The sequence below is a fragment of the Felis catus genome, chromosome B1 (assembly GCF_018350175.1).
Source record: "Felis catus isolate Fca126 chromosome B1, F.catus_Fca126_mat1.0, whole genome shotgun sequence".
Lineage (NCBI taxonomy): Eukaryota > Metazoa > Chordata > Mammalia > Carnivora > Felidae > Felis > Felis catus.
In genome coordinates this window covers 27035775-27048550 of record NC_058371.1, presented here as the reverse complement: position 1 = coordinate 27048550, position 12776 = coordinate 27035775, and the positions used below count along the sequence as shown (strand labels likewise).

At 35.7% G+C, this 12776-nt stretch overlaps 1 protein-coding gene across 2 annotated transcripts in view; it reads right to left on the bottom strand.

Annotated features, from left to right (window-relative positions):
- TNKS (tankyrase) overlaps positions 1 to 12776 on the bottom strand; it is a 214348-nt gene that overhangs the window by 174990 nt on the left and 26582 nt on the right. For both annotated transcript variants that reach the window (XM_011281425.4, XM_023252430.2), the window contains exon 2: positions 6843 to 7067. In XM_011281425.4, coding sequence (XP_011279727.2) covers positions 6843 to 7067 — 225 coding nt within the window. The remainder of the gene's footprint in view (positions 1 to 6842; positions 7068 to 12776) is intronic.

The window sequence follows — 12776 nt, the reverse complement described above, 5'->3', positions numbered from 1 at the left end:
CCTGTCTTGTTGCTCCTTTGCAGCAGACCACAGTTGTCTTCAGTTACGCTAAGAGCAAAATCCTCCCTATTGCTGAAAACTTTTGTGTTCGTTTTTATCAGCCCATATTTTAAACAAGTCATCAACTGGGTTATTTATCACCTAATCTCTCTCTCTCTCTCTCTCTCTCTCTCTCTCTCTCTCTCTCTCTCTCTCTCATACACACACACACACACACACACACACACACACACGTACATATGTGTGTAATTACATAAAAATTACATAAACTGTATAATGTAATAATTTCTGCTTTAACTTTTTTCTGAACCAGGATCTTATCCAGGTTAATATATTACATTTGATTGAATAAACTTAAGTTTTATCCAGTTGAATGCTCACAAACTAAGGCATGCCTTTTCTACAGCAAAGAAAAAGAACAGACAAAACACAATTATGTAAGACTCCCCAAATGGTAAATAATAGAGGAAAAGGGCAGAAATCCTATCACATATGAAATAATTAATTGAAGTTCTAAATTGGGATAAGAAAAAAATGAGAATGTAGCTAAACATTTTTATTAATTCATTTCAATAGCTGACTTTAATTATGGTATTAAATGATACTATTAAAGTTGGCCTAATCTTTCCTAATAAACCAATTTGCTTAAAGACTTCTTCGAAAAATATCATCTCATCTGTTTTCTCTTACATTTTTCAACAAATATAAAAGTATCTGAATCAATATTCTGTAATACAATAGGAATGTTATTTCTGATCATGTTATTTTTATATTAACATAAGAGCAGTTACCAATCACTGAGCATATACACTACAGTGTTGAGCATATACCCAGATATAGATATTACATGAAGAGGCTTTATTTGCATTCTCTCACTTAATCCCCTTACCAATTATATGAAGTACAGTTATTACTACCATTTTAATAACTAAAAGAGAATAAGGACCTTGTTCAAAGACCCACATCTCTTGGACTCTAACCAGTGTAATATAATGCCAGTGAGCGTGAAAAAAAATTTTTTTGAGTCTGAAAATTTTTTAATTTTTTTTGATGTTTATATTTGAGAGAGAGAAAGAGACAGAGAGCAAGCAGGGGAGGGACAGAGAGACAGGGAGACACAGAATCTGAAGCAGGCTCCAGGCTCTGACCTGTCAGCACAGAGCCTCACGCAGCGCTCGAACCCACGAACTGAGCCGAAGTCCAAGGCTTAACCAACTGAGCCACTCAGGCACCCCGAGCCTGAAAACTTTTTTAAAGTGCTAATTGTTAGATTTTAAGTAGCAGTTTGAATTTGAAGTTTCCAAGTAAGATATATATATAGGAAAGATCCTCTTACCCTTTGCGTGTAAGACAAATGAAGTCAAGAATTATTTCAACGTACAGAAGGAAAGAAAGCAAGTGACAGGAGCTTTGTTTCTCTAAAGTAATGTCACTTGCTCTATTCAGCCTTTCATGCTCCCAAAAAGCTGAAGAACTCCTCTTTATCGAGCGAATTACAGTTTCTTTTCTTCCAGTAGTCTTTAGAAAGTATTCCACTGACTTCATGTTTTCAATGTTGTAAGTGGAAAGTCCTTGGTTAATTTTTTCCCCCTTTGTGGGCAACTTATTCTTTCTGCCTGGAAAAGTTCCGTATATAGATATATATCTTCCTCAGTGTGTCTTTTCACATCAAAACAGCATAGAGCTCTGTGAGCATTTTCAATCTCAAGACTTGGGTTTTTCTATGCTTATCATTTGTTTAATTATTACTGATCTCTTCTATCAGTAATTTTTGTCTATTTTCTTTTTCCCTCCTGAAACTCCTGTCACATGTAAGGTTTTAAAATAATGTTGGTTTCCTAGGTCTATTTACCTTTTTCTTCAGGACTTCCTTATGCTAACATTTTGTTCTGTAGTGGGGGGCATTTCTCACATGTGATCTTCTACGCTACTGATGTGGTCTTTAATTCACCTACTGAATTTTTCACTTTGAAAAAAATTAGGTTGTTTTGGCCCCAGGAAGTTCTTCCATATTACACTTTAATTTCCCTGATGGAATCTTTTTATTTTTATTTTTTCATTCAGGGATATGTATTCAGATTGTTCAATCTTCCCCTCTGAGAATTTTTCATTTGGTTTACTGGGTTTCCAGGTCTCAACGCTGGGTATTCCAATCAGTGAGAATCCCACAGGTGTTCCAAAACCAGGCGCCTCTATTTTCATTGAAACTGTTTGCTGTGGAAGTCAGCAAGCTGTCCCACGCCTGCTGAGGAACCAAGAAGTCTCCAAAGGGAACACGTTCTCTCCCCCTCTCCCTTGAGAATCACAGAGTATAAGCAGAGATGGGAGTGTAGTATAAATGTGGATGCACTGGAATTCTATAAAGATTCAAGAGATTTCTTTATCAAAGGCCCCATACTAGAACTTCCACTTAGCTACCTTTGCCAGATCTATCAGTCGTAAACACTACACACCCGGAAATGGCAAAATCCAATTCTGTCTACCTTAAACAGGCAGAGCCACTACTGATACCACAGGAAAAAAAACTGCTGCTATAAATAATTCCTTAACATCTCTAAGTCTTTTGGGGTGCCCGGGGGGCTCAGTTGGTTGAGCACCAGATGTCAGCTCAGGTCATGGTCTCGCAGCATGTGAGTTCAGCCCCGCATCGGGCTCTGTGCAGATAGCCTGGAGCCTGGAGCTGGTTTCAGATTCGCTGTCTCCCTCTCTCTCTCTCTCTCTCTCTCTTTCTGCCCCTCCCCCACTCACGCCCTGTCTCTCTCTGTCTCTCAAAAATAAATGTTAAAAAAATGTTAAATATCTCTAAGTCTTTGTACTCAAAATTCTACAATACAGAAAGGGAGGGGGTGTGTCCGATTGATCAAAACAAGTCCATCCCTCTATGTTCCTCTCCAAAATGATCACTCATAGTTTTAAATCTCCAAAATCAGAAAAGCAACTGGATACTAGTCAGCCAAAATTAATCAAACAAAAAACAAATATCCATTATTTTGGCAGACTATGTATCAGTTAACTTTGCAAAAGATGTGTCTACAACTGGCTTTTAAAATGAATTTCAAAGCACTAACACTTGGATAGCCTTAAAAAAAAATCAGATAATATATATTCAGAAAAGAAGATGTCTTATTTTTTGGAGACTTTATATCTGGGAGTAGAGAGACGTAGAGAGAAATGAATAAGTTCTAAAGGTAGAAAAAGTATTGATTTCTAAAGTAAATTAGGTTTGTTAGACAGAATCTAAAAATTGTATCATTGAATTACTATAATGAACCATGACCTTGGTCTTAAGTAGCTGGTTTAATTATACAAGCATTTAAAGTTGTTTTTTTTAAATAATCTCAGGCTGTATTTTGATCTTTTTGATGGTAGCTAAAAAAGCATCTAAGAAACACATGGGATAGACTTTTTGTTTTTTTAAACTTGAAGTTTGTATTCTTAATCCCCTTCACCTATTTCACCCATACCCCCACTGACCTCCTCCCTTCTGGCAACCACTAGTTACTCTTGTATTTGCATCTGTTTGTTTCGTTGGGATGGATTTTAAATTGGCCTTAAAAAAAAAAAAAAAGTCAATAAAGGGAAACAAAAGAAACCAGGAGGTCTATGTTACATAATAGTCACAATTCAGGCTGAGATCTTAGCAATAATAATAGCAATTAATAATAGCTATTACACCTGTCAGAAGGGCTAGACTCAAAAGGACAGGAAATACCAAGTGTTAGTGGGGATGTGGAGAAAAAGGAACCTTCATGGAATTGGTGGGAATACAAACTGGTACAGCCACTGTGGAAATGAGCATGGAGGTCCCTCAAAAAATTAAAAATAGATCCTGTAATTCTACTACTGGGTATTTACCCAAAGAAAATGAAAACACTGCTTCAAAAGATACATGCACCCCTATGTTTATTGCGGAATTATTTACAATAGCCAAGATATGAAAGCAACCCAAGTGTCCACTGAAAGATGAATGGATAAAGATGTGCTACACATATACACACAATGGACTATCGGCCATAAAACAAAAACAAAAAAAAAAGGATGAGATCTTGTCATTTACAACATGGACAGACCTAGAGGGCATTTTTTTTTTAACCCAAAGGGTATTATGCTAAGTGAAATAATCAAACAGAGAAAGAAAAATACTATATGAATTCACATATATGTGCAATCTTAAAAAAAAAAAAAAAGGCAAACAAACAAGCAGAAACAGAGTGGTGGTTGCCGAAGGGGAGGAGGATGAAGGATGGGGAAAATGGGTGAAGGGGAGTGGGAGATACAGGCTTCTGGTTATGGAATGACCAAGTCACAGGGATAAAAAGGTACAGCACAGGGAATATAGTCAATGTTATTGTAATAGCATTGTAAGGTTACAGCAGCTATACTTGCAGTGAGCACAGCATAAAGGATAAACTTGTCTAATCACTATGTTGTACACCTGAAACTACATCAATTATATTTCAATTTAAAAAAGGAAAGCAATAAATATTTAATGTTCACTATACCAGATACTCTAAGTACTTTAAATGTGTTAACAGCTAATTCTCCCAAGAACCCAAGTATTCCCATTTCACATATAAACATGGCACTTAAATGGCCCCTGGTCTCATAGATAGCTGGTCACTGGTCACATCAGGATATAAGACCAGAACACGTGCTTTGAAGCAATCCATCCTGCTGCCTCCTTTAAGCCAGACGACAACATGGCCTGGCTCTACTTTTATAAATATCAAAAATATTCACTATGATACCTCACATATGGAGTATGATTAATCTGAAAACAATCAGGCTAGCATTTCATCATTTAGGCAAAAGCCTTTCAAAAATTAATTTTGTGCACTAATCTCTCCAAACCATCAGACTCAAGTTTTCATCCAGTTGTGCCAAAGTGGAAATTTGCCTAGAAGAAACATTTCAGAGTTCCTTAACTATTCTCAATTCACAATGTATGATATACAGCATAACTATCAGAGATTTTGGTATATTTGGTTTCCTAATAGATTCCTGAAAGCTAATTAAATGTACAGAAGGATCTACAACCAATCTTACTTCCCATAACTATTTTAATAGCAGCTATATCCTCAATTATATCTTCATTCCAGTTTTGAAGGTGCCCTTCTCCTTCCCTCAACTTTTCTAAGACACAAGCACTTAACCAGAAGGAAAGCAGTATGTACCAAAGCACAGAGGACCACGGGGTTGGGGGACTGCGGGAATCCATTCTGTAAACATTCAAGTCCTACATCTAGTCTCTTATTCCAACAGAACCTAGATAAGAGGAGCATTTCATTATGTACTTTTGGGAGGGGGATTAGGAAGAGGAGGAAAGAATATTAATTGCGATAAGCTATTCAGAGGGGTACAGGTACAGAAAACATAATACTGAAGCCTAGAACGGATAATAATTCAAGAAGGTGAAAACTATACAAAATTCTGTGACTAATGACAGAAGAATCCAATGGATATGACAAGGTAAAGCAAGAAGGGATGAAGGTAGGAAGTTCAAAGTCTACATTAGGTAAGAATACATAGCAAATTCAAAAATAATTATCACATGGGTAACTTACCACAAATAAGAGAGGTTTTGTGGTCAGAGAGGATATTTTATAAGTTCCAGATTTTCAGGGTAGTTTTATGTAATGACTTAGTCCAGGACATGGCTGCTTTAGTGAAAGACTTGGGAGGAAATGGGAGAAACAACCTTAAATGGAGTATCTCAGAGATCAAAAAGGACCAGGGTACCCAAAGGCTTATGTCAACAGATGTAGAAGGGAGAAAAGATAATGACAGACAATGACGTAAAGAAGCTGTACGTCAGGCATTGCAATAATTTGAGGAAAAATAAAAAATATACTGGAGGCTGGACTCGATGGCTATGAAGAGGGAGAAATTCTTAATAATACCACCACCACTATATCTTTAAAATTGACATATATGTTTGAGTTTTATCATAAAGATAAACATGAAAGATCAAACTTGAAATGGCTGTTATCCATCCCAGAAGACAACAATTATGAAAACCAATCTGTCATGGGTTAAACAAACATCCACCATCCCGAGTGTTAAGAAACACATACACTCAAAAGAAACTATGCATGACTTCTAGAAGCTTGTTTTAGATTTCAAAATGAAAGGTTTTATATGATAAAGTAAAATCTAAAAAATATATATACATTGAGGTAAATATGAAAGAGAAAGAAGTGTGATTGATATAATTTCATATAATCCCCAAATTTTAAATGGTTGAAAAGTTCAATTTTACTTGAAATTGCTTTTTTTCTAGACTATGGCACATGTTGAAAATATTAAGCTTTGTACTACTGTATTTGAACCACTCAAAGCTTTCCAGTGCTAATAACTGGTGTTCAATTTTAGCAACATGAGGAAAAAAGATTTTGCCTTAGAGCTAGATGACTTTCCTTGAATCAACATAAAGCATCCCAATACGTCATCCAATTCAGTAAGAACTTGTATTTTACAGGCTTGTATTTGACTAGAATGGAAAATTTGCAGTCTTTTAAAGAGACCATAAATTAACTAAATTTGATAATAGCAATCCATCAAAATTTAGTTCCACATCAGTCAGCATCTGACTTGCATTTGGAAAGTTAATGTTGTGAATCCTGGTCTTAACCAACTTTATATTGCTGTCTCTCTACTTCCCTTTTGATGGAAAAAAAAATAGCTTCTAAGAATGAAAGTACTAAAGCCCTCTTTATTTATTCTGTGAGAACACTATTTGCACCACAATAAAAAAAACAAGAGAAAAAATGTTAAATCTTCATTTCAAACTTTATACCTGTCAGATTGATCTTACAGCTTAGATACCATCAAATAATACTTACCGATACATACGTCGATTTTCCCTTTAATAGCAGCTTCGTGCAGAGGGGTGTAGTTCCAATTATCCCTGGCATTTGGATCGGCTCCTTGACATAGTAACAGACTCACAACCTCAGCATGGCCAAAAGAACAGGCATTATGAAGTGGGATGAGACCTCCATCATCACGAGCATGGACATTAGCACCCATCTGTAGTAAGTGTTCTACGACATCCTTCCTTCCAAAACCTAAAAAGGAAAATATATAGTGAAGCAATTTTGTGTAAAAAAAAAAAAAACAAAACAACAAAACACTAGAATTTCTTTAATAACATTAACAAATATGAACACCTAAAATACTGTAGCAAAAAAGGGTAAAGAAAAAAAAATGGCTACCATTCAAATAGTTCTCTCCTCTTACAGAACTCTAAACTAAGCAAGTTGATCCTTAAGTCTTTGGGCAGTTCATTCAAAAGACATTTCTTCAACATCTTTTATGTGTTGGGCAACTGTTCTAGAAATACAAAATGAACGAGACTCCTGTCCAAGGCATCCACTTTCCTCTCATGCTTCACAAGAAAAATTGTATCTATAAACTCCACGTCTATATTTTAAGAAATAAAGGTTACTTAAATACCGCCAACAACCAAATCTAAGACAAAGTACGACACTCAACATTATAGAGAACATATGGATACCAGAAATACGTGGTAATGGTTTGGTGACAAGAAGTTAGAAAAGGAAGAATTAAAGACAATGCCAAAATATTCTACTCTTGGGACTTATGGCCAAACTAAAACATTGCAAGCTTGAATTTAGCGACCCTAAGGAAACAATATGACAAAGAAGCCGGAACACGGGCATTTGGAAATGCAGAACCAGAAAACTGGTAGGAAGTATCATAATTTTCAGACAGAAAAAGTGGGGGGAGAGCCAGAGCGGATCTGAAGCAGTGCAAGGACTAGGCATACACTCAGAAAGGTAAAGATTATGAAGGAAGTACAACATTATAAAAGTCAGAGGGCAATAACATTATGCAAGTCCAGCATGAGGATTTAGAAGGGGAAAAAAAAAAAACCACCGACAATTTTAAATTTTAGTACAATGATGAAATTGTAAGCTACATTACAATGGATTAAAAAGAAAGAAAACCATAAGCATTAGTATTTTTATCTTTATAAGTTAATACACTTCATTAATGATTCTTTCTCTACTTTAAATTTTATTTGGTTTTACCGTCTAAGTATCACTACTCCCATGCTGTTACTTACCGTGTAATGTAGTTAGAAAATGGCATCATAAGTAAAACTAAGACTAAAACAGTCCTATCTTTCTCCATTTTGTGCATATATAAACTAAATGAGAACTATGAGAAAAGTTGAAAAAAAAGATTTATTTCAAGATATGTTCTCCACACTATCTATAGAAATTCATTTAATTCAGGAGAGCAGGCTCCAAGAAAAAGTCTTCAAAGTAAAAGATTATGTTTCCACAGATATGTATTGCAAGGTCAGAATTGGGTTTCTGTCGAAAATATCCTTCAGATTAAGCTGAAAATTTTGAGTGAAAAGAGGTCGATTTTGTCCTACTAACTGGGAATACCCAAGTATAGGCTACATGCTAATGTAACTATCACCATCTTGCTGTTTGCTTTTTAATATCTGCATGACTTTACAGGTGCTAGGTTCTGTTTATTTCTCTAACTGCAGTGTGCTAGTAAGCACAACCTTACTCCGCCACCGGGCTGCACGCACTTTCCTTACTCGTGAAGATTTTGTCATTTTCCCAGTGTGGATTTGAATGAAGCCTCCATGGCAAACTCACATTTCCCTAATCAATGCATTAATAATACCTGAGACTGAATTTCCTTTCTTCACTAACAAATGGGTTAAAATAGATATTTTTAAACTTATCAACTGGCATTTTAAAAAGTATCCATTATAACTTTGAAGCAAAATAGCAAAGTGTGTGTTTACTTTTTACTAACACTTTTATATGTAAAATATAAAAAACAAAAACAAAAAAATGCTTGGTATCAGAAAGAGGGTGCGGAAATGGAATTGTGCTCACACATTGATAATGTGAGTGCAAATTGGTACCATATTTCATTTATTTATTTTGGCGGGGGGGGGGGGGTTGGTGCAAAAAAGGTGGTTTTATTAAAGCACAGGGACAGGACTCATAGGCAGAAAGAGCTGCCTGGTACCATGTTAGAAAAAAATATAGCATTATCTGAACAAAGATTCTGCATCAAGATGTTTATCAAAGCATTATTTATGGACAATCATGGAAACAGTTCATGTGTCCAACAATAAACTCTCTATTAAATAAATGATGGTTTTTCATATAACATCATTCTGTACTAAAAGGATGCTACAGGGGGCAATCTGGGTGGCGCAGTCGGTTAAGCGTCCGACTTCAGCCAGGTCACGATCTCACGGTCCGTGAGTTCGAGCCCCGCGTCAGGCTCTGGGCTGATGGCTCAGAGCCTGGAGCCTGTTTCCGATTCTGTGTCTCCCTCTCTCTCTGCCCCTCCCCCGTTCATGCTCTGTCTCTCTCTGTCCCAAAAATAAATAAACGTTGAAAAAAAAATTAAAAATAAAATAGAATAAAATAAAAGGATGCTACAGAACACTGTGACTATACTTAATGACACTGAATTATACACTAAAAAATGGCTAAAATTGTAAATTTTGTTTAAAAACAAAATTTAATAAATTTCAAATTTGTGTATTTTACTGCAGTTAAGATCATCAAAAAAGTATAAACCATACATGCAAGAAAAAAACCAGGATATTATAGAAAATTCAACAACATGGGAAAGTGTTTTCAGATTAGTCTTTTAGATTAAAAATATATAAAACAAAATCCAGGAGAAAAAATATATACACATATATATTTGAAATACAGATAGAAAAAAGGACTAAATCACTAAGTAGTGGGATTACAGTTTCTTTTTATCTGTTTTCTTAAAAACACAATTTTGTATAAAATATATGTAACTGTGTAACACACATACATTCATAAAAGAAGGTAGAGGTGAACAGTCAAAATCAGTGAAGACAAAGAAGAAGTTATCTTTTTTTTTTTTTTTTTTTTTGAGAGAGAGAGCGTGCACACAAGCAGGGGAGGGGGCAGAGGGACAGAGAGAGAAACTTAAGCAGGCTCCACACTCAGCCAGAGCCCAAATTGGGGCTCTATCCCACAACCCTGGGATCACGACAAAAGCTGAAATCAAGAGTCGGCCACTCAACTGACTGAGTCACCCAGGCACCCCAGAAGTTAGCTCTTTTAATTTGGGTTTGAATTTACGAAATATATTATTAAATCAGAGGTTTTGTTACCCACAACACAAAACAGTCCCCTATTTAAACTACTCAGAAATTTAGTACTTAGTAATTCAGAAACATTTACTTAAAACCTAAAGTTTACTTAAAACATATATTCTACCTGTTCTATTGAGTACAAATCATAATTGCTTATTCATCATTCTACAATGTTAAATACATTATTTTTACCAATAAAGAGAATTCATTATCTCTGATGGTTATACAAGGCCTTTCTTTCACAAACAAGGTTTGTAGTCATAATTATCCCTATAATTGAATTGCTTATTTGGGTCTAAAGAACCAAAATAAAAGTAGTAATTAGGATCACAGTCAAAGAAGTACATAGAATTTGAAGTAACTTATCACTAATTAACTTGCAGGAAAATAGTCCCTAAGCAAAAACATTACAGACACACACTTGCAGACAAGATTTTCAGGGACTCATTTCATCGAACCAGCACATGTTTAAAAAATAGCTAAATCACAACTTTTTAAAGATATAATGTTGCCATTTATACACAGTTGCTACTTATACGTATATTTATGGCTCAGTGTTATGAAGTACAGGAGGAAATCAATAAACCTTCTCTCTCTGATCCAGCAAAGGTCACTAAAAATTAAGACTAATTCTCTGATCTTTACCAAGTATGTGCTGTAACTGACATCCAATCTGAATTGTACTTAAGGTATAATTTAACTTCTACAGGAAAACTCTTTTTGCTCAAAGACCATGCCCTATTGTTGACAATAATAAAAATAACAATGGTAAGTAACTAACATTTTGTAAGTTCTTATATGCGTCAAAAAGTATGCCCAATACTTGACATGCATTAGCCCCTTGTGATAACACTCCGTGGGAGATACCATTATCCTCATTTTGTTAAGTGATTCTTTCCCCCAGTGCTGATATTAAGAAGAAAGAAGAAAGGAGAAAGAAGAAGAAGAACAACTGTGCTTCTAAATACACGCCTCAATTCTATCTACTCCCCAGTGCTACCATCTCAGTTTCTAGTTCTATAATCTCTTGCCTAGACTTCAGCATACAGCCTTCTAACAGCATGTAACCTTCCAACTGGACTTTGCTGTCACATCTGCTGCCCTACAATTCATCCTTAACACAGTAGGCATAGTGATCTTTTCGAGGCATATATCAGATCAGGTCACTTCCCTGCTTAAAATCCTGCAATGGGTTCCCATAGCACATATAATAAAGTATTACTACAAACTTCTTAGGATCTCCAAGGCTTTCTGTGAGCTGGCCCCCCTGTGAGCTTTCCCATGTGTCTGAGTTTCCTCACTCTGTCTTTCACTCTCTCCTGCCTGAATATGACAAACTCCTTTCAGCCTAGGCGACTTTGCACTGTGCTCCGCCTGAGAACTTGGACCCGGATCTCCGCATGGCTAGCTCTTTATGCCATCCAATTATCGGCCTAAAGTTAATAAGCAACTCAGAGGACTCTGTCAACCACCCAATTTAAAGTCATCCATGCATGCACACACACTTTTCCATCAGTGATTCCAATATCACTCACTTTTACTTTCTTTCTGCATTTAATCACTACCTGAAAGTACCTTATTCATTTATCTATTTGCCTTTTACGTATCTCCCCACTCAAGATGGTCCATAAAATGAGGTATTCTTAAATTTTTTTTTTCAACGTTTACTTTTATTTTTGGGACAGAGAGACACAGAGCATGAACGGGGGAGGGGCAGAGAGAGAGGGGACACAGAATCGGAAACAGGCTCCAGGCTCTGAGCCATCAGCCCAGAGCCTGACGCGGGGCTCGAACTCACGGACCGCGAGATCGTGACCTGGCTGAAGTCGGACGCTTAACCGACTGTGCCACCCAGGCGCCCCAAAATGAGGTATTCTTGAGTTATGAACTACCTTATGAGCTGTGTGTATCTCCAGCATCTAAAATAGTGCCTAATAGCTTCAATAAAATATCAGTTGACTACATGAATATACACATTTACTTACTTCATCATAACTAAATCAAAAAGTGAGTAGCTTTTAATTTTATATTTTTAATTTACAAAATGAAAATTCTTAAAGGCTTTTCCAGCTACAAAAATGTCAAATATTTTTAAATATGTTTTAAAAAACACCAAGTTCGCAGAAAGGAAAATCATCTGTAATGCCATCATCATCTAGAGATCACCAGGAACATTTTGATGATTAAGCTTCTAGATTTCATTCTTTGCATGTGTGTGTGTATTTAAATGTCTTTGCTCTGCCTTTTCACTTTTCAAATTTTTCAGGTAAAAAATTTAAATGTATACACCATTTTACTTAGCATTCTATTACATGGATGTGTCATAATGTATTTGGTTGGGTGGTTTCACCACTATAAAAAGGAGATTTCGACATTATAAAAAAAAAAGTTAAAAATTAATAACATTGTATACATATCTTCATACATCTGTCCAGTTCTATAAGATGAATTTCTCAAAATAGAAGGACGAAGTCAAAGGATACACATTCAAAATTTTGTATGTTGCCAAACTGTCCTCTAATTGTCTGTCAATTTTCATTTTTAACCAAAATACACCCATTTCTCCCATCTTATGTACATGAACATAAATACATAAGCTTTATAAGCAAAGAGGCAAAAATAAAAAATGCAT